This window comes from Tenrec ecaudatus, chromosome 16, assembly GCF_050624435.1.
Source record: "Tenrec ecaudatus isolate mTenEca1 chromosome 16, mTenEca1.hap1, whole genome shotgun sequence".
NCBI classification, from domain to species: domain Eukaryota; kingdom Metazoa; phylum Chordata; class Mammalia; order Afrosoricida; family Tenrecidae; genus Tenrec; species Tenrec ecaudatus.
In genome coordinates, this window is record NC_134545.1 from 19,040,530 (window position 1) to 19,061,481 (window position 20,952).

General features: G+C 46.4%; 1 protein-coding gene across 4 annotated transcripts in view; it reads left to right on the forward strand.

Moving 5' to 3' along the window:
• The first annotated feature begins 16,831 nt into the window (after positions 1-16,831).
• The window catches only part of CLTCL1 (clathrin heavy chain like 1), a 109,132-nt gene continuing 105,011 nt past the window's right edge, over positions 16,832-20,952 (forward strand). For all 4 annotated transcript variants that reach the window (XR_012780398.1, XM_075533404.1, XM_075533402.1 and 1 more), the window contains exon 1: positions 16,832-16,947. Coding sequence is in view for 3 of the 4 variants with exons in the window: in XM_075533404.1 (XP_075389519.1) it covers positions 16,906-16,947 (42 nt within the window). In the remaining variant the exon portion in view is untranslated. The remainder of the gene's footprint in view (positions 16,948-20,952) is intronic.

Sequence of the window (20,952 nt, forward strand, 5' to 3'; positions counted from 1 at the left end):
GTTCTCACCCCTGCTCACACCCTGAGCTGCACCCTCTGCCTCCCACCATCCTGCCATTGACCCTATCACTCAACTTGAGTTACACAACCTCTACCCTCTGACATCACAATCCCTTCCTCAAACCCTGAGTTGCCCCTCCCTCTTCCAAACCCTGCCTTTAAGCCCTCTCTCCACACTCATCCCTTCTCCGCCCCTTCAGTGACCCCTCTCCCACACCAACCCTGACGTCACTGAGCTCCTGCTCTCCTACCTGCCAGGGCTTCCCCAGCACCTGCCTTACCTAGTCAGCCCTAGCTGCCCTGTGACCCCGGGTCACTCAGGACCCCTTGGGAGGGGGATGGACACAGAAGAGAAGGAGGGGGGGTGTTACTCACATTGGCTGAAAGTCAGACTGGTGTTCATTTTTATTTTGTTCTTTCTGACTACTTCTTAAAGCTGGAAATCAGGAGAGTGGGTTAAGGTGTTGACGGGTCACCTGGGGACCTTACAGGAAGCCAAGTGACTTGTCCCTCAGTGAAACCCTTGAAAGTTTAGACTGAGAGCCCAAGTCTGCATTCGCATGGTCACTGCCCTCTTAGCCAGGCTCAGTGTGTCAGCTGCTTGATCGTTGACAATGTGAATCCAGTCCGTTATCCTCTGAGACAGCTCAATGAGGAATCTGAGCCTTTACGCCCTACTTTGACCAGCATGCTGCACAGGGAAACTCTGCAGTTGCCCATTCTTTACACCACCACCACCACCACCCCCACCCCCCCCCCCCACACACACAGCCCTCTCTTGGGCACCAACTCTGAAGGAAGGCATCCCATGTGAGATAAATCACAGATGGTGAACACTATCTTCATTCTGAGTCCCTCCACTGGACTGTTTCCCCCAGAAGAATGTTCTCCAGCAACTACCATCGTCCCAGATTCCAGACCCAGTACCAGCTCTAATTCACAGGAAATTCCATAAGGTTGAGCCTGTAGGGTACCGGGGAGCTCCATGGAGGGGGCAGACGCTTACTTCTCACAGAGTAGTTCTTAGTCTTCTTTCTGCTCCTCCAAGGCTCCACCTGAGACAGAGACAAGAAGAGGATGAGAAACGGAGCTGGCCAGCTCCTGCATGGCCTGTTTGGACAAGCTGCGGACATTAGGGTCATTTATGAAGACAATGCCTCCCCATGGAGTTCATGTTCGTCCCAGTCATTCCTTTCTATCATGGATCAAATCATACTCTGAGGAATTCAATGAAAGGTTTTCCACTTGAGATCTAGACAGACCTAGACTCAGACCCACAGATGCCTCTGGAGGATTAGAAAGGTTGGAGCTTGGCTCCAGCTCCTGATCAAAGGCTCTTGGGTGCCCAGCATCACTCTGCAGATGAGCTCTGATATCAAGGGAGGACTTCACCCGGAGATCCCTGCCACAGGACGGCTACTGGAGAGCCAGTGTGAGATTCTCTCTTCCCACACGGATTCCTCATGCCTCGTCCTCCAGTCCTCAGACCATGTGTCACTTGGTTTGGGATTTCCCCCTCCCCTGGAGGCCCTGACCACACAGGCAGGTGGACTGAGAGCCTCAGCTCGACATCCTCATGACCACTCCACCCGCTGCCCTTCCCAGCACGGCTGATGCTCAGTGCTTTCTTGAGATTTCCCATCTCAGAACCTCGGTACTCATGTAGAAATGGGAATAAGACGAGGTGGTTGGGCCAAGGGTGCCTTACCTTTTTCATATATATTTTGCTCTTCCTTGGTGGTGAGGGTGGACTATCGGGAAGGTAGGGTAATATCAGGAAGAACAGCAACACTCCACACCCAACAGCCAAGATGATGTCAAAGGCCCAGTAAATTGAGCTGGAGCTCAGCAATGTCGCACTAACGCTTCTCAGAGCAAAGAGATAATCCTCCATGATCTGAAAGGCACTGTTGCTCTCAAGCAACTGAGCCCCTGGAGCACGCACACGGGCCTATATACCCAGGCTTGCATCACAGAGCTGAGGCCTCATCACAAAGAGCACCTGAGAGTGGGGGAGGAGACAGCAAGAGGAGGGTGGCACCCCAACACCCCACCCACCCCCCTCTAGCTAGTATACCCTTTTGGCCTTTGGAAATCATCCTATCTTTCTTTTAGCCTTGGAACTCCACTTCCTCATCTTGTCATGGTATATCTTCTATTCACTGCCTCGTCATGTCAAGGAGTGTATGGTAAAACAGAATGAAAGATAATGAAATATCCCCAGGAATTTCTTGACGACTCCTCATATTCCTTAGTCCCCCCCTGTACCTTAGAAATTTACTTTCGAACACCCCCAATTTCCTAAGTTTTCTGAGTTTGGATTTCTCCTGGGAATTGTGTCTCTAATTGGGTCTGTGCTCTCAAGAGACCTTCGGTCTCCAAGTTCACTTTTCCCACATGTACTGTTTCAATTTCGTCAGCCATGAATTAGAACATAATTTTCTGTTGTACATACTTAGTGCTATAAAGTGTGAACATTACATTACACTACTTTGATGAATAACTTGAATCTGCAGGACCCATGCATATCTTTCCCCTCCATTTAAAATTTGTGATTACTTTTTCCAGCTCTCTAAAGAATGATGCTGGAACCTGAATTGGGATTGTATCATATATACAGATATTTTCACACCAATAAGTCTATCATGAACATGGTATATTCTTCCATTTATGTAAGTCTCTTGGTTTCTTGTAAAAGTGTTTTGTAGGTTTGTTTGTACAGGTATTTTTAGGTTAATTTTTACTAAATATTTCATCTTGTGGGTGGCTCCTGTGACTACTACTGTTTTCTCAATTTCATTCTCAGAGCTCTTTATCAGTATACAGAAAATCTGACTGATTTGTATGCTGACAATCTGCTGAATTTTTCAACTAGTTCCAATTATTTTCCTGCCAAGTTTTTAGGCTCGTCTATGTATCAGATCCTATTGTGGTAGTTACATAATCTGGTGTCAATTTGAGGATTAAGAGTGTAGGGGTGGAGTCTAGCCTGTCAATCAGCATATAGCCATTGAGCCCTCTGTGTGGGCATGGCCTACTCCTGAGGATTCTGGGAACTCCTGTATTCCTCCTTGAGGACAGGAGACATTCTCTCTGTCTGCTCCCTCCCTGAGAGATGCTCTACTGACAAGACACATGGTGATATACTGATAAAGCCCATGATCTGGGAGCTAAAGGAACCATGTGGAGACCCCTGCCAGCATGAGATGCTTATGCTGCCACTGGATCCACAAGACTTCCCACCCACTGGTTTGTGATCTTCCTGCATTTGATGTCATTGCATGTGCTTTGTGAGTCAGAAGAGGACTTTATAAATTGGTATCAGACATATGGGCTAATATCAGACTTATGGACTTGATCTAGACTGGGCTGGGATGTTTTCTCAATACTCAATAGCTCTTGCATATAAAACTCTTTGTTATACAAACATATGAGTGTCAATGGATTTGTTTCTATAGTCTACCAGGACTAATACACCTATCATCTGCAAATACAGGAAATCTTCTCTATTTGAATATCTTTAATTTCCCTTTGTTCTGGCTAAGACTGCCTGCACAATATTGAATAAGAGTGTGAGGTAGTTAGTTTATTGTGCCAACCTGGCCAATAAACACATGTGGGGTTAATTGAAGGGCAGAGAGAAAAATGGCTTGGTGAGCCTCGCCTTTCTAGTTCTCGGGTTTCTTGCTTTCCAATTGTCAGACCAGGGTGCAGCTGCCTTAGCCAGTTCCCTGCTTTAGCTGGCAAGGCTCACTTCCTGCAAGACATCCCTGAGAAGAAGCCACATGGACCTACCCCGATGCAGCCCTGGGTGCTGGAGCAGCCGTGTGGAGACCCCTGCCAGTGCTAAGAGGCTTATACATTCACTGACTCGGCTTTCCTCCTGCGGTCAGCATCATTGTGTCTTTTGTGAGATGGAGGAGGACTTTGTGGATTGGTGTCTGACATATGGGCTAATGTTGGACTTGTGGGCTTGGGCAGCACTGGGTTGGGATGTTTTCTTGATGTGCACTTAACCTTTAAATAAAACTGTCTTATAGATGAGTTTCTGTGGATGTGTTTCTCTAAAGTACCCAGACTAACACAGAGTGGTGATAACTATCATCCTTGTGAAGAAAGTCATCTTTACCTGGTTCCCTTTCACAAAGGGAATGCTGTTGCTGTCCCTTTTGAATGGCATAACACTTAGTCCTTAAAGATCTGGCCCATGGCCAGTACTTGCCCTCAGTTCCACTCCATTGAGTGAGTGCCTAGCCTTTGTCTTTGCCCTTTATATATTATGTCAAGGAATTTCCCTTCTATTCCTGTTTTCTTAAGTGTCTTTTCAGGAATAAGTGTTGTGTTTTGTCAAATGACTTCTCTGTTTCAAATGTATTCCTGTGACTCTCTTCTTTTGATTTATTTAGATGATGGATGTTTTCCTAATGTGGTATGAATTCCGCTTAGTCATGATGTATTTTTGCTCAAGTCTGTGGGCTAGGATTTTGTTGAGAATTTTTGTATCTATGTTCATGAGGTCTATAATTTTCTGTTGTGTTGATGCCTTTCCTTGGTTTTGATACAAAGATTATACTTACTTTATAAAATGAATTTGGGGATTTATCATTTGTTTCCATAATGTAGAATAGTGTGAGCAGGATTGGGCTCAGCTCTTCTTTGAATTTGGGGTAGAATTCACCAGTGAGGTCATTACAAATATATATTTAATGGTATTTTTTTAATGACCTGGTCATTACATTTAATGACCTGGTCTTTTCTTATGAGTCTCTTCAGTTTTTCTAGATCAGTCTGTTTGTTTAGGTAAGTAATGTGTTAGTAGACATTTATACATTTTTAATAAGTCATTTTATTGGGGGCTCATACAATTCTTATCACAATCCATACATCTATTCATTGTATCAAGACATTTGTACATTTGTTGCCATCATCGTTTTCAAACATTTTCTTTCTACTTGAGCCCTTGGTATCAGCTCCTCATGTTTTCCCCTCCCTCCCACACCCTCCCTTCTTAACAACCCCTTGATAATTTATAGATATTTTTCATGTACACATTTTTTAACATTTGTTAAAGTACAATCTTTAGTAATGTATTTATCTTTTTATTCCAGTTGTTTGGGGTTTGAGGTTGTCCGTTTCATTTATTATACTTATCAATTGCTTATCTTTTTTGTTTTGTTTTGATAGACTTCCAAGGTTTGTCAGTTTGGGTAATCCCTTCAATGAAGCAACTTCTTGCCTTGTTGATTCGTTCTGTTGTTTTTCTGTTCATTTATTTCTGCTTCAAGCTTTATTATTTCATTTCTTCTGGAGACTAGAGGCTTGTTTAGCTGTTTGTTTGTTTTTTAATTGTTACAGGGGTTGGGTTAAGGTGTTGATTTTGGATCTTCTTTTTTTTTTAAATGACCCTGTGCCCCAGATCTTCTTTTTAAATGTATGTATTTATTGCTATAAATTGCTCTCTGACTATTGCTTTTACTGCATCCAAAAGTTTTGGGTATGTTGTATTTTCATTGTTATTTCTTTCACAGAGTTTAAAAAATCATTTTTCATCTATTACACTTAGGGTTCAGTTAGAGTGTTATTCGATTACCATTTGTTTGATTTTAAACACAATCAATTTAGGGCATTCTCTTCTTCCTTGCGTCCCTTGTTATTAGCTCCCCATTACCGTGCAACTCACCACCTTCCACAAAGCACAGCTATTTTTTTTTAATTTTAACAATTTATTGGGGCTCATACAATTCTTTTCACAGTTCATACATATACATACATCAATTGTATAAAGCACATCTGTACAGTCTTTGCCCTAATCATTTTTTTCTCTTTTCTTCTTTTACATTTTATTAGGGACTCATACAACTCTTACCACAATCCATACATATACATACATCAATTGTATAAAGCACATCCATACATTCCCTGCCCCAATCATTCTCAAGGCATTTGCTCTCCACTTAAGCCCCTTGCATCAGGTCCTCTTTTTTTTTTCCCTCCTCCCTCCCCCTTTCCCCCTCCCTCATATGCCCTTGGTAATTTATACATCGTTGTTTTGTCATATCTTGCCCTATCCGGAGTCTCCCTTCCCCCCTTCAAAGCACAGCTATTTTTAAACCACTAAATTGTACATGGATTGTCGTAGTTAGGTGCCATTGAGTTGGTTCCAACCCTCGTGACTCTATATAAAACAGAACAAAACATGACCCGGACCTGCGTCTTCCTCCCTGTTGTTGCAGCCACTGTGTTCATCCATGTCCTTGAGGGTCTCCTTTTGTGCTGCCTCTAATTTGCCAAGCACGATCCCCTCCTCCAGGGACTGGGCTCTTGACAACATGTCCGAAGTATGTGTGATCGTTGGGATTTTTTGTGCCAACATGGCTCCCACAGGGACATGAGGTTAGAGTCTAGCCTGTCAATCAGGTTGCAGATTGATTGGGCGCAACCTAGATAAATGGCTCTCTGGGCTGGACCACTTTTCCTCTCTGCCTGCACCTTCCTGTTGGCAAGCTGCTTCGAGCCACGCTGAGACCTGTGAGAGCCCTGGAGATGCGTCCGCTGCCATTGGATCCACAAGCTTTGCACCCACTGGCCAGTGTTCGTCCTGCATTCAGCATCTTGCTTGTGATTGGGTGACTCTGAAGAGGGACTTATGGACTTGATCTTGATTGGGCAGGGATGTTTGCTTGGTATATAATTACTTCTGATATAAAGCACATATATGAGTGTCCCTGAATTTGTTTCTCTAGGCAATCTGGCTTAACACAGTATGGAAAACAAAAGATTGCCATCCTTGCTTCTAAGGAGCAAGTCGGATGTGTCCTTTTGAAAGTTCACGGTACTTTCAATAGTCTTTTCCAGCACCACAATTACCATTACAAAGAAAAGTAGCCTAATGGAATGCAAAAATCATTTAACAATATCATTAATATCCCCTGCAAGTAAAATCACGCTGAAGATAATCAGTACATCAATAGGGAATGACCAAATATTCAAGTTGGATGCAGAAGATGACCTGGCACAAGGGATATCACTGTTGATATCATATGGATCTTGGGGAGCGGGGAGCTTCCAAATACTGGGAGATTCTCAGGCTGAGAGTCTGTGAGGAGGCCCATGGGGAGCAGGTGACTCTCATCCCACAGCCAATTTTTCCTGGTAAGGTGAGATTGTTAAGGTTTATTGTGCCAACCTGGCCGATAAACACATGTGGGATTAATTGAAGGACAGAGAGAAAAATGGCTTGGTGAGCCTCGCCTTTCTAGTTCTTGGGTCTCTTGATTTCTGATGGTCAGACCAGGGTGCAGCTGCCTTAGCCAGTTCCCTGCTTCAGCTGGCAAGGCTCACTTCCTGCAAGACATCCCTGAGGAGAAACCTCATGGACCTACCCTGATGCAGCCGTGGGTGCTGGAGCAGCCATGTGGAGACCCCTGTCAGCACTGAGATGCTTACATACTCACTGATTCGGCTTTCCTCCCATAGTCGGCATCATTGCGCGTGTTTTGTGAGCTGGAGGAGGACTTTGTGGATTAGTGTCAGACATTGGGCTAATGTTGGACTTATGGGTTTGGACAGCACTGGGTTGGGATGCTTTTTAATGTACACTTACCCTTTCTTTAAAACTCTCTCTTATACATTTGAGTTTCTGTGGATTTGTTTCCCTAGTTTACCCAGACTAACACATAAAGTTACACAAAAAAGGAGACAATTTCATTTCTGAGAATTCAGTTTCCGTTTCCAAGCTTGAAGAAAGCTGGTAACTGAGTTTAAGGTATCCCAGGGAAGGAAGGGCAATACACTGACACGGGACCCACAAAGCTCTCTTCACCTGGAGGAGAGGTAATCTCAAAACGTCACCACTTCCTCCCTGTCTCCTTCTCCTGACCAGTCCTTTAGTATGCAAGAGGAAGGACAGAAGGTGCGCCCTTCAAAGGAGGTGAGTAGAAAAAGATAGAATTAACTCCAAGGGACAGCCTGGTCTTGTAAGTATGCAACCTTCACAGGCTCTGATCTGGACAGAAAAGTAAGGGTGCTGAAGGTGAGTGAGTGGGCCTTTGGAGTTCAAGTCCTTTCACGCATTGTTCTCTCAGAGTATGTGTTAATTCAGGTTGACTAGAGAAACAGTACCAGAAACACTCATGTGTGTAAGGGAGAACTTTACATCAAAGAGTAATTGTATACTGAGAAACATCCCAGCCCAGTCCAGATCAATTCCATAAGCCCAATATTAGCCCATATGTCCAATATCAATCTATAGATTCTTCTTCAGACTCACACAACACATGCATGACACCGAATGTAGAATGATCACAGGCCAGTGGGTGGAAAGGCTTGTGGATCCAGTATCAGTGGAGCCATCTCAGCACTGGTGTGGGTCTTCATGTGACTCCTTGAGCTCCGGGCCTCTGGCTCCATCAGGGGTCTCCATGTGGCTTGTCAACAGGAAAGTCAAGCAGAGAGAGTGTGTGTCCCGCCTCCACCGAGTTATTTAATCTCCTTCACACCTGCAAATGAGGTCATCAAGCTGCAACCTGATTGACAGGCTAAACTCTGCCCCTTCACTCTTAATAGTCTCAAGTTGACAACAGATTTCTGTAACTACCACAGAGTAGGAATCATTTCATTGCTCTGGGCTTGAGCTTCCTTCTATCTTACTTTTTCTTTTTAAGGAAGAAGGCAAAGAGTAAAGCAGGGAGGTGTGTCTTTACATGGGAATTGTCCACAAATGAGTCAGCCTCGGCTGGAACACCCAGGGAAGGCTCCAGTGGTGTGGGCCTGGGGTTCCACAACCCAACACTCTGAGAAGCTGGAGCAAGGATGAGTTCCCACTCTTGGGAACAGAGCCAGAGGAGGAAAGTCTGTAGTCTCATCCTCTGGTGCTGGGCCCTTGTGAGTACCTCAGGGTTCCAGAACTCAGAAAAGTGTGTGCTGTGCTTGGTTCTCATGAATGGCTCACTTTACTTCATGGGCCTGGGGAAGTACTTTCTAGACTCTGGAGAAGAATCCCTGGTAATACATTGGGTGAATCAGAACCACAAGGTCAGTGATTCGAGCCCCCTGGTTGCTCAGAGAATGGAAGAGGAGGCTGTCTGCTCCAGTAGGGATTTACAAACTCAGACACCCTAAAAGGAGCAGTTCTCCCTCAGCCCTATAGTGGGGGAAGGTGAGTTGGAATCCACTGGATGGCCAGGAGCATTTAGACTAAGATCAATTTGATCTGAGTGAGGCTTGGGGCTGGAGGGTATAAAACTTAGGGTAGGGTAGTGCATGAAAAAACACTGTCACATGAGTCCAGGTTCCAAGGTCAAGACCAATTCTTTTGGACCCTTTCCCCCACTCTGGTCTCAGGAGTACAGTGTGCTACAGAAGATAAAACTCCTCTGGGGGATGTACAAAGATACATTATCGTGGCCCAAGAGCAATTGGGGGCCTGGTTCCAGGACCTGGAACATCTCAGATCAGAATTCCTAGAGAGGAATTGGGTCTGATAGTGGCAGGTTCTTCCTGCTGGCTGCTCCACGGAGCCTGAAGGCTCGGTTTCTGGGTCCAGGAAAGATAGTGTTCCTAGATGACAACTGAAGCACCTGGACCCCAGTTTCAGGCAGAAACTAGGGGGTAGACCATGAGGTACGTCAGTCTCACAGATGTCGCTCTGTCCTGTAGCTACCACCTGTAGCCCACAGAACCGTTGTGCAGCGTCACCCACGTATCCTCCAAAAACACTTAGTGGACTCAGCCATCTTCAAGACCTTCAGGACTCGGCACACAAGGGAGTGCCCAGTTCTGAGTGGGCAGAGGTAGACTGCCTTGAACTCAGTGAAGCTTCAGAACTCAGAACCCAAGCTGAGGAGTCAGACTGTTTGGTGTTGGGATCCTACATCTCTATGGCTGCGGCCCATCTCCGGACCTCTCTGTGCTTCCATTTTCTCCTGGGTGACATGGGCTGACACCAGATGACCTCAACTAGAGGACTGTTGGTTGACACAGCACAGGGCCTGACACAGACAACACAGCAACAACCGGGAGAGGGTAGACTGTGTCCTTAAAGGGGACCACACAGTAAGCAGACCCTTCTATCCAGCTGCCAGGGCTCCAGTACCAGTGGCAGATCCCATGCCTGTAACCAAGTTAATGATATCGCTTTTCAGAAATGGGGTGGGGGACAAGAAAGTAAAGCATCAAATACCACAGGGGCAGCTCAAAACACAATGGCCACCACCCTATCAACCTGTTCACCTGACCCTTCAGAAGATGAAGGTCTAACATCGAAGAAAAACAAACAAACAAACAAAACTCACTGCCGTATAGTTGATGCCAACTCATAGCAACTCAATAGGACACGGTAGAACTGCCCCCGTGAGCTTCTGAACCTGTATCTCTGCAAGAATAGAAAATCCCATCTTTCTCCCAAGGAGCTGCTGGTGGGTTTGAACTGCTGACCTTGTGGTTAACAGCCTGATGTGAAACCACTATGCCACCGGGACACCTAATTCAGGATCCTGAAGTACACCCCAGCACATTCCTCCTCTATCAATCGGGGTAGCCCAGTGATTCGTAACCTCAGATTTGTGTTGCAGATGCACGCCTGGACCCTGTGAAGTCTGGGAGCTGGAGCTGGTGATGACCCAGTGTTGATTGTAACTTACATTTACTTCTTACTTTATTGTTGCACATATTGATTCTTAAATATGCTCTTCTTAAAATTACTCTAGTTTAATTTCTTATTGCTTCTTGCCACCATCTTTGTTCTCAATCATTTATTTTGGAGTCATTTCATTTTAGAGCTCTCCATTTCCCCATTATTTTACATTTATCTCCTTTCGTGGGGAGATGGCTGTAGAGACAGCAATTTGTGTTTAGTTATTTGATAGGTTAGCTCATTTCTTATCCTTTAGGGTCCCCGTCAGGCGCATACAGGCTCATGTGTAACTGCACCTAAAGTTTTATCAGCAGATGGGTTTTGCTATGGTCCACCAGACACTAGGCTCTTTCTGGGTGTCTGCAGGTCACAGGTCCCCCACAGATTGTCCTTAAATGCTGCTCATGCTCCCTGGTAGCACAGTGGGTTATGAATTGGGCTATTGACTTCAAGGTTAGCAGTTCAAAACCACCACCTGCTTCGTGGGAGAAAGATGAGGCATTCCATTACCGTTAAGAGTTCAAGTCTTGGAGACCCACAGAGGCTGTTCTACTCTGTCCGAAAGGTTGCTGTCAATTGGGATCAACTCGATGACAGTGAGTGTTTGTTAACCCTGGTGTTGCTGTCAGGTAAACATCGGGCTGCTAATCAGAGGGGCCGTAATTCAAACCCGCCAGGCCATCTAGAAGAAAAAGTTAAGGCCCCCTGTTGCCACAAAGATGTGCAGAGTAGACCTGCCTCACAAGGGGTGGCAGGTTCATAATTTCCTGTAAGCTTGATAAATAAAGTGAAGGGGTGGAGTTTAGCCTGTCAATCAGGTCACAGACTGATTGTGGCATGGCCTTCTCAGAAGGAGGATTCTGGGACCTTCTTCTCTCTCTCTGCTTCACCTCCTCTGGAGGAGTCACTCTCAGAGAGCTGGAGGAGTCATGTGGAGACCCATGCCAGCACTGAGATGCTGCCACCAGCATTGGATCCAGAAGACTTTTCCTCCACCGGCCTGTGATCTTACAGCACTCAGCATCACTGCATGAGCTGTGTGAGTCTGAAGAGGAATCTTATGGACTAGTACTGGACATATGAGCTAATCTCAGACTTGTGGACTTGATCTGGACTGGGCTGAGATGTTGCCTTGATTTACAATTACTCTTTGATATAAAACTTTTTTTAACAATTTATTGGGGCTCATACAATTCTTATCACAGTTCATACATATACATACATCAATTGTATAAAGCACATCTGTACAGTCTTTGCCCTAATCATTTTTTCTCCTCTTTTCTTTTTTTACATTTTATTAGGGACTCATACAACTCTTATCACCATCCATACATATACATACATCAATTGTATAAAGCACATCCATACATTCCCTGCCCCAATCATTCTCAAGGCATTTGCTCTCCACTTAAGCCCCTTGCATCAGGTCCTCTTTTTTTTCCCCTCCCTCCCCTTTCCCCCCTCCCTCATGTGCCCTTGGTAATTTATACATCGTTATTTTGTCATATCTTGCCCTATCCGGAGTCTCCCTTCCCCCCTTCTCTGCTGTCCCTCTCTCAGGGAAGAGGTCACATGTGGATCCTTGTAATCAGTTCCCCCTTTCCAACCCACTCACCCTCCACTCTCCCAGCATCGCCCCTCACACCCTTGGTCCTGAAGGTATCATCCACCCTGGATTCCCTGTGCCTCCAGCCCTCATATGTACCAGTGTACAGCCTCTGCCATATCCAGCCCTGCAAGGTATAATTTGGATCATGGTAGTTGGGGGGAGGAAGCATCCAGGATCTGGGGGAAAGCTGTGTTCTTCATCGGTACTACCTCGCACCCTCATTGACCCATCTCCTCTCCTAAACCTCTCTATGAGGGGATCTCCATTGGCCGACACTTGGGCCTTGGGTCTCCACTCTGCACTTCCCCCTTCATTTAATATGGTATATATATACATATATACACATACATATATACACATACACATATATACACATACATACACACACATATCTTTTTTTTGCATGATGCCTTATACCTGGTCCCTTGGCACCTCGTGATCGCACTGGCCGGTGTGCTTCTTCCATGTGGGCTTTATTGCTTCTGAGCTAGATGGCCGCTTGTTCACCTTCAAGCCTTTAAGACACTATCTCTTTTGATAGCCAGGCACCATCAGCTTTCTTCACCACATTTGCTTATGCACCCATTTGTCTTCAGCGATCCTATCATGGAGGTGTGCAGTCAATGATATGATTTTTTGATAAAACTCTTTCTTATACACATATGAACATCCCTAGATTTGTATTTTAGTCAATCCAGTCTAACGCGTAAGGTTTTGCGGTTGTAATTAGTCCCTGAAGAAGGACTTCATGCTTAGTAAAGAGGGTCGCCGAGATGGACTGGCACAGGAACTACAGTAGTGGGTTCAAATGTAGAAACAATTGTGCAGGTGGCATAGAACCAAATCATGTTTGATTCTGTTGGTTTTTTTTTAAAGAGGGTTACTATGAGTCAGAATCAACTCAAAGCACCTAACAGCCACTACAACAGAGCAGAGAGGCAAAACACTACAGCAAGGAATTAGTAATCATTCTGGAGTGAATAAATGCACTTAGTTCAAAGATTCTTAGCATGTGTTTCATGGGGTACTCAATAAACAAACAAAAACGTGAACAAGCTCACTGCCATCAAGTTGATTCTGACTCATAGTAACCCTGTCGGGCAAAGTACAACTGCCCTCTCTGAGTTTCTGAAACTGTAGACTTATTTTTTAAAAACTAGATCTTGACAGGGTTAGAAAGCCTCATCTTTCTCCCCAGGAGCAGCTGGTGGATTTGAACAACCAACCTTATGGTTAGCAACCTAACATGCAACCCTTGTACCACCAGGGGTCTCAAGGAGTTCCAGGCACCTTGCACTTCATCTTCAATGACATCCCAAAGGAAGATCCAAAGTGAAATAGTTTCAGAGTGACCTCGAGGCAAAGAACTCACCTTGAGATGCTCAACCCCACCTGACAGCTCTAGGTAAAAGATGCGGAGAATTCTTTTGCTGCTACTGAGGCCTTGGTCTCCTGGACAGGTTATTGCTTCTTCACTGCAGACCTGGAGCAGAATAAGAGAACAGAGCTCCGGTACATCCAATTCACATATGACGTGAGAGAACACTTAGATTCAACCCATAGGTTCAAAATCTTGTGTGCGTTGAGATCCCCAAGGGGCAACCTTGATGTATTTTCCTGAAGTACGCGGGATGACGGTGGGGGCTTGTTATGAAGTTTTAAGCAAATTGAGAATTGCACGGGTGAGGAAAAGTTTGAGATGGTTGCCCCGAGGATTTGTTTCCATCGCAACAAGGCACCTACTCATTCTTCCAGCACAGCAAGGGCTGTTCTGTGAGAATTTTGTTGGCAAACCTTACTCCATCTGCCCTACTGCTGTGAGCTTACCCTTCAGACTTCCTTTTGTTTCCCAAGCTCAAAGAACATGGAAAAGGAACACAATATGAACCCACCAAAGATGCCCAAACTGCTGTGTTGATGTGCTATCAATGAGCACAGGCGTCTTTGGAGAAGGGGTTGGGGGCATGGAAACACCGCATTCAGATGTGGAGAGCACCAGATGTAGGCTGTGTGGAGGACCAATAGTTTCACCCATTGAGATTTTTGTTCCATAAAGGTGTCTTTGATTTTGTAGCAATGATTTTGGCCTTGCCCCGATATCAAAGGGACTTCAGGAAAGAGGTTTAAATGAAAATGTATGTGTTTGCTCTATTTTTTTTTCACTAGGTAAAAATAGACATTTATTCAATCATCAAGATGAAATGATTTATCCTACTTGGTTGTTCTTTGGATATATTACGTATATATTACGTAGTTTCCTTGGGCTGTGTTACGTATTCACGTCTTGGCTGCATCCACTCTGCTTTCCTAAAAGTACAAATGTGGATGTAGATTTCTACCTATTAAAGACACCACAGCCTCATGAGTTCAGATTCTTTTCCTCCGCTTCTGTTCTCACATGCTTCTGACATTTTCCTCTTTTGGGGGGGGGGGGGCACGGCAGAGCTAGATGAAAACTAACCAAGTAGCATCCTGTTCCCAGGTCAGAATTTAACCAAGCCTGGAAACAGACGCACAACCACTTTCTAAGATTAACAATCAGGACTTCTGGCGGGAGAGTGGCTGAGCGCTCAACTCTCAACTGAAACCACCGGGTACTCCACAGGATCATGGTGGGCAGTCTGCTTCCATCCAGATTACAACCTTGAAATAGGGCTGTTCTGCAGCGGGACCAACTTAATGGCAAAGAGTTTGGTTTTTACGGAGATTAATATTGAGCCCTAAAGGAGGTCTGGTTGACCTTGTGGTTACGTGTTGGGCTGGTAACTGCAAGGTCAGCGATTCGAAACCACCAGTCAATCCTTGGGAGAAAAGACAGGATTTTCTACTTCCATAAAGAATTACAGTCTTGGAAACTTATAGGGGGAAGTTCTAGCCTGTCCTATAGGGTTGCTATGAGTCCGGCACCCACTCGTTGGCATTGAGAGTACCGAGCCCTGGCAGGTCTGGGAGATAAGTGTCAGGCTGTGAACTTCAAGGTCAATAGTTTGAACCCATCAGTCCCTCCAAGGTTAGAAAGATAAGGCTGTTTGTTTCCATAGAAACCGACACTCTCAGAAAACCCCAAGAAGCTAGCTTGTTCTACCCTGTTCTGTGGGTCATTATGAGTTGGAATTGACTTGATGAAAGTGGGATGGGTCTGGCTTTGTGTCATCTGGGGTGAGTGAGTGAGACATCTCTTACAACCACCAATGAGCCACAGTGGAGATGAGAAGGAAATTGACTGCCGCGGGGTTCGGCTTTTATGCTAGCCTTTCACCTGCACACAACCCACAGAACGCTGGCCAGTTGGGGTGTGTGCTCTAGGTCCAGACCTGCCATCACGACGGAGTCACAGCAGATCCTCACGCTGGTATTCTGCCAGTGTCCACGAGATGGTGTGCCTGGAGAGATTTCCTAAAGGAGCCTTGGATAGGAGCCTTAGGCAGAAACCCATCTGTGATACAGAGGAAGAGGCTCCTGGGCCTTGTTTGCAGGCACATTTATGTCTGAAGAAGTAAATGGCCCATACTGGGAGGGTGGGGTGGAAAGAGGGAACCGATTATACGGATCTACATATAACCTCCTCCTCCCTGGAGGACGGACAACAGAAAAGTGGGTGAAGGGAGACGCCCGGACAGTGTAAGATAAGACAAAATAATCATTTATAAATTATCAAGGGTTCGTGAGGGAGTGGGGAGCAGGGAGGGAGGGAGAACATGAGCTGATGCCAGGGGCTTAAGTGGAGAGCAACTGTTTTGAGAATGATGAGGGCAACGGATATACAAACGTGCTTTACACAATGGATGTATGGATTGTGATAAACGTTGTATGAGCCCTCGATAAAATGATTTAAAAAAAAAAAGAAATGGCCCTAAACTCTAATGCTCTAGACCGCTGCTAGTCTCTCTCTCTCTCTCTCTCTCTCTCTCTCTCTCTCTCTCTCTCTCTCTCTCTCTCTCTCTCTCTCTCTCTCTCTCGTTCTCTCTCTCTCACACACACACACACACACACACACACACACACACACACACACACACACTACAGGCACCTCAGTGAAAATGCCGCTGCCACTTCTGAAAACCCCTCACTCAGAGAATTTGCCGAGGACAGCCCAGTTCTGGTCCCGGTCTCGGGGCGCCTGCCCTGGGCAGCCGCAGACAGCAGCCCTGCACCCAAGCCACCAGGCATTCAGATGGGCATGCTCCTTCTCCAGGGACTACTTGCCATAAAGCCCTTCTGGCCAGGGGCGTGATAGAGGGAGCTGGAGACTGATGGCAGTGAGCTTGGTTTTGAGCATTCTGGTCGAGCAGAGAGCGCGCTAGGGTGGAGAAGGAGACGGGAGAGGAGAGGTCTAGGCCTAGGGGCGGGGACGGGGGCGGGAACGGTTGGGGAGGGGCGGGATCTTCGTCGGCGGGGGCGGGGAGGGGCGGGGAAGGGGCGGAGTCTGCTCCCGCGGGGCGGTTGGGGAGGGGCGGGGCCTTCACCGGCAGTGTCGGGGAAGGGGCGGGGTCTGTGCCGGCGGGGGCGGGGCGGGCGGGGAAGGGGCGGAGTCTGGCCGGCGTGGGGACGCAGACTGGCAGTGAGGGCGCCTGCGCGCTGCCGCCTGTCGTCTTCTCCCGGCACCTGAGAGCCGCCCGGCCGCGTTCTCCTCAGCCCGGCCTCCGGTCCCCTCCGGCCCCGCCATGGCGCAGCTCTCGCCCGTCCGTGTGCAGGAGCTCCTGCAGGTGAGGCGGGTTAGCGTTGCGACCGCGGCGTTCGGGCGGGGGCTGCGACCTGGGCTTCCTCTCTCGCCCTGAGCGGAGAGAGCCGGGTGGTCGGGCGGCCCGCGGAGCTGCCCCTGAAGTTTCTAGTGCGAACCACCAATAGCAAGCCAGTGGTCGAACCCGGTGGGAGTCCGGAGAATTTACAATTTGCACTTGGGGGAGACGTTTCCACGAAGCTCCGGAGTCCGTTCCCACGTCCCCTGGCGATTTGGGAGGCTGTCGGGCTTGAAGGGAGTGTCGTCTTTCTGGGTTCCGCCCGCCCACCTTTCACTTAGCGGCCCTGGGCTTACCTCACTGCCCGTCAGGGCTTTGCTTGTGTTCGCCAAGTTTGTGTTTTCTCTAGAGAGCTACTTGTGTGCACGTTTTAAATTGTGTTTGGTATGTTTGTGCGTTCTCTAAAGAACTACTTGTGTACTAATAAAAGCCGGTGAAACACAAGCCATCCCACGACCTTTGATTCAATTAGGACTGAAAGCGACCAGATAGGAGCGCTGCTCCTAGTCCTGGCGGCATCATGGTTATGGGTTGGGTTGGGTTATGGGTCAGCAGTTCAAGCCACCAGCCAGCTCTCAGGAAAAACAAAAACAGGGGCTTTCTACCCCCTGAGAGTTATAGCCAGGGTTCAAGTAGAAAGAAAATGCTTTGAGAACGATGATGGCAACAAATGTGCCAATGTGCTTGACACAATGGATGGATGGATGGATGGATGGATTGTGATAAGAGTTGTACGAACCCCCACTAAAATGATTTTTTTAACAAAGAGTAACAGTTCTGGAAACTCCCAGTGGCAGTTCTACTCTGCCCTGTAGGGTAGTGACCTATGAGCCAGCATCAACTCAAAGGAGGTGAGTTTGGGTTTGGGGAAGGGCTCCCCAAGTTGTCAGAATCTCAGGGAGCGGACTGCCTCATCTGTCTACTGCTGCTTTCCAACTGATGACCTTGACGTTACCAGCTGGATGCTTCACCCCACGCACCACTAGGGCTCCTTACATTTCAACTAGGGGGGTCTACATGTTGCCAGGATGAATGAACAGAACTTCCCTAAATTCTTACACCTCATTTTATTGACATGGCCGTGGAAAAGGGCCATAACAGTCTGTTGTTTTTAGGGGCCTTTTGGTTGATTGGAGCGGTATGCTTTGGGCTGCCATCCTTGTGGTTGGCAGTTCGAAACCACCAGCATCCCCATGCGAAAAAGACTGGGCTTTCTTCTCCCATAAATAGTTACAGTCTAGGAAACCCACAGCAGGTCCCGGTGAATCAGCATTGACTTGTGGGTAGTGAGTATGGTGTGAACTCATAACCGCCCCATGTACAACACAATGACACACTGCCCTGTCCTGGACCATCCTCATGATTGCTGTATTTGAGCCCCTTGTTGCAACCACGGTGTCAAGCCATCGTGTTGAGGACTTTCGCTTGTCTACCGACCTTGTACTGTACCATGCACAATGTTCTTTTCCAGGAGCCAGTCCCTCCTACGAGCATGTCCAGAGTACATGAGACAAATGTAACGCCACCTCCATTTCTCAGGACCATCTGACTGTGCTTCTTCCAGCATTGTTTTTGGTTCCTTTGTCAGGCAGTCCACGGTGTAGTCAATATTCTTCACCAACACCGTAGTTCAAATAGTAGTTTTTTGGTTCTTCCTTATTCGTTGTCCAGCATTTGCGTGAAAAATACCATGCATTGGGTCAGGAACGCTTCACTCTTCAAAGCCACCACCTTGCTGCTTCACACTGGCAAGAGGTCTAACTCAGCAGATTTGTCCAAGGGAAACCGTGATTTGGTGTCCTGACTGCTGCTCCTGTGAGTGTTGATCATGGGTTCAAGTAAAGTGAAATCCTTGACAAGTTCAATCTTGTTTTGTTTTTTTAACAGTTTGATTAGTCCTTTTTCCACATGGCATATAATTCAATAATCCCATCATATCAAGAAGTGTTGTACAATTATCATCACCTTCAGTTCTAGAGCATATTCTTCCATGTACTCATTGCTCAACCTCAATCTTTTCTCTGTTTCTCAGGGGCTGATGAGAGGCCCAGTTGTGAGGATTTGGGTTTTCTTTATCTTCAGGTGTCATCCATAAGATAAACTTATTATATCTGTTTTCTAGAGGAAGCACAGTGCTGTCTTGAGGCATTACTCAGAAAACGTGTGTGTATATATGTAATCAAATGTTTCCCCTCAAGGTTTTAGGTGTGTAGTACATCTCTGAGATGATGTTCTAAACCAGCGGTTCTCAGCCTGTGGGCCACGACCCCTTTGGGGGTCAAACGGCCCTTTCACAGGGGTCACCTGATTCATCACAGTAACAAAATGACAGTTATGATGTAGCAATGAAAATAATTTTATGGTTGGGGGGGGGTCACCACAACATGAGGAACTGTATGAAAGGGTCGCAGCATTAGGAAGGTTGAAAACGACTGCTCTAAACAGATGTTGCATTCAAAAGAGCTCTGTAAATTGTAACGAAAAAGATGACCACTGAGGCCCTGTTGGCGTAGCGAGTTACTCGTTGGCTGTTCAATCCAAAGTCAGCTGTTCAAGCCCACCAGCCACTCCAAGGGAGAAAGCTGAGACTAGCTGCCCCTGTAGATATTTACATTCTCAAGAAGTTGATACCAAGGGCTCAAGTAGAAAGAAAATGTTTTGAAAATGATGGCAACAAATGTAAAAATGTGCCTGACATAATGGATGGATGGATGGATGGATGAATTGTGATAAGAAGTTGTACGAGCCCCCAATAAAATTATATATATGTATTCTCTGAAACTGCGGAGAAGTTCTACTCTGTCCTCTAGGGTCGCTATGAGTTGGAATTCACTCGCTGGCAGTGGGTTGGGTTGAGTAGGGTTTGGTCATAAACAGTGGAACCCAAACTGCATTTGCGAAAGGTCTGGAGCTTTTGACAGATCCCCCTGCCAGAGTTTCGCTGATATTAAATGCATATGCGTGAGGGGTGGGGAGTTTAGCTGTTTCTCCCCAGTCCGATATGTGAAACTTTTTATTACAAGGGCAGAAGGTAGATTGAGTTGAAATGCAAACAATTCCTCATGAGAAAGTGTCCCTTGTCTTGACTTTCTGAAAGGTTTCTGGGGAGTCCCTATGTTAAGTGACATGGTATTTGGAACGCAATTCAGGTTTGGTTTTGAAGCTTTTGCTTAGCTGTCTTGGAAACCATTTTTGGTGCATCAAGACCGATGACCGTAGGCTCCTGAAGTGTCCTAAGATGGCCTGAAGGACACTTTCTTTCTGGTGTTAGGTTTTTGCCTGTTGACTGACAGGATCCTCATCTTGGATGTAGACATTGGATAATGACCAACAACCCACTTACTGATGCAAGTCCTCGTCCTCCTCCTCTTTGTTCTTTTTAAGTTACTTTTGATTTTTGAGTTGGGTGAAAGTTTACAGAACAGACCTTCAGTTTTCTCTTCAACAATTCAGACACACATCCTGCTTCTCCGGTCATTGTGATTCCTTTGATGTAACACCACACATCCCACTTCCACCCTATGTGTCTTCCATCTCCACTCCTCCTCCTTTTCTAAGCCCTCTGAACTTGGTCCTTGGGCAAATGCTGCTCCCTTTCTCTCCAATGGTTGATTATTCTAAGGAGTTCAGTGCCTTGCTAGGGTTACCATTTCCCTTATAGATCTGTGTATTGGCTGGCTGAAAGTGAACCATAGAGGTGAGTTCAGTTCCAGGCCCGAAAGGTGGCAAAGGACCATAAAGCCTCGACAGTCCCACCATGGTCTGTTTGCAAAGTTAGGAAGGTAACCTCACCCATGTCTGGGAGGACAAGTCTTTATCAAAGTGCCCACTGGGCTGGTGAGTGATCTAATACTCAATGAATGTCAACAGGGCCTCGTTAGCAACTGGAATCACCACCATAAAGTCCTCTCAGATGTTGAAAATTCCTAAAGAGGGGGCAAGATTGTCAGTACCTTTTGAGTTGAAATGCGT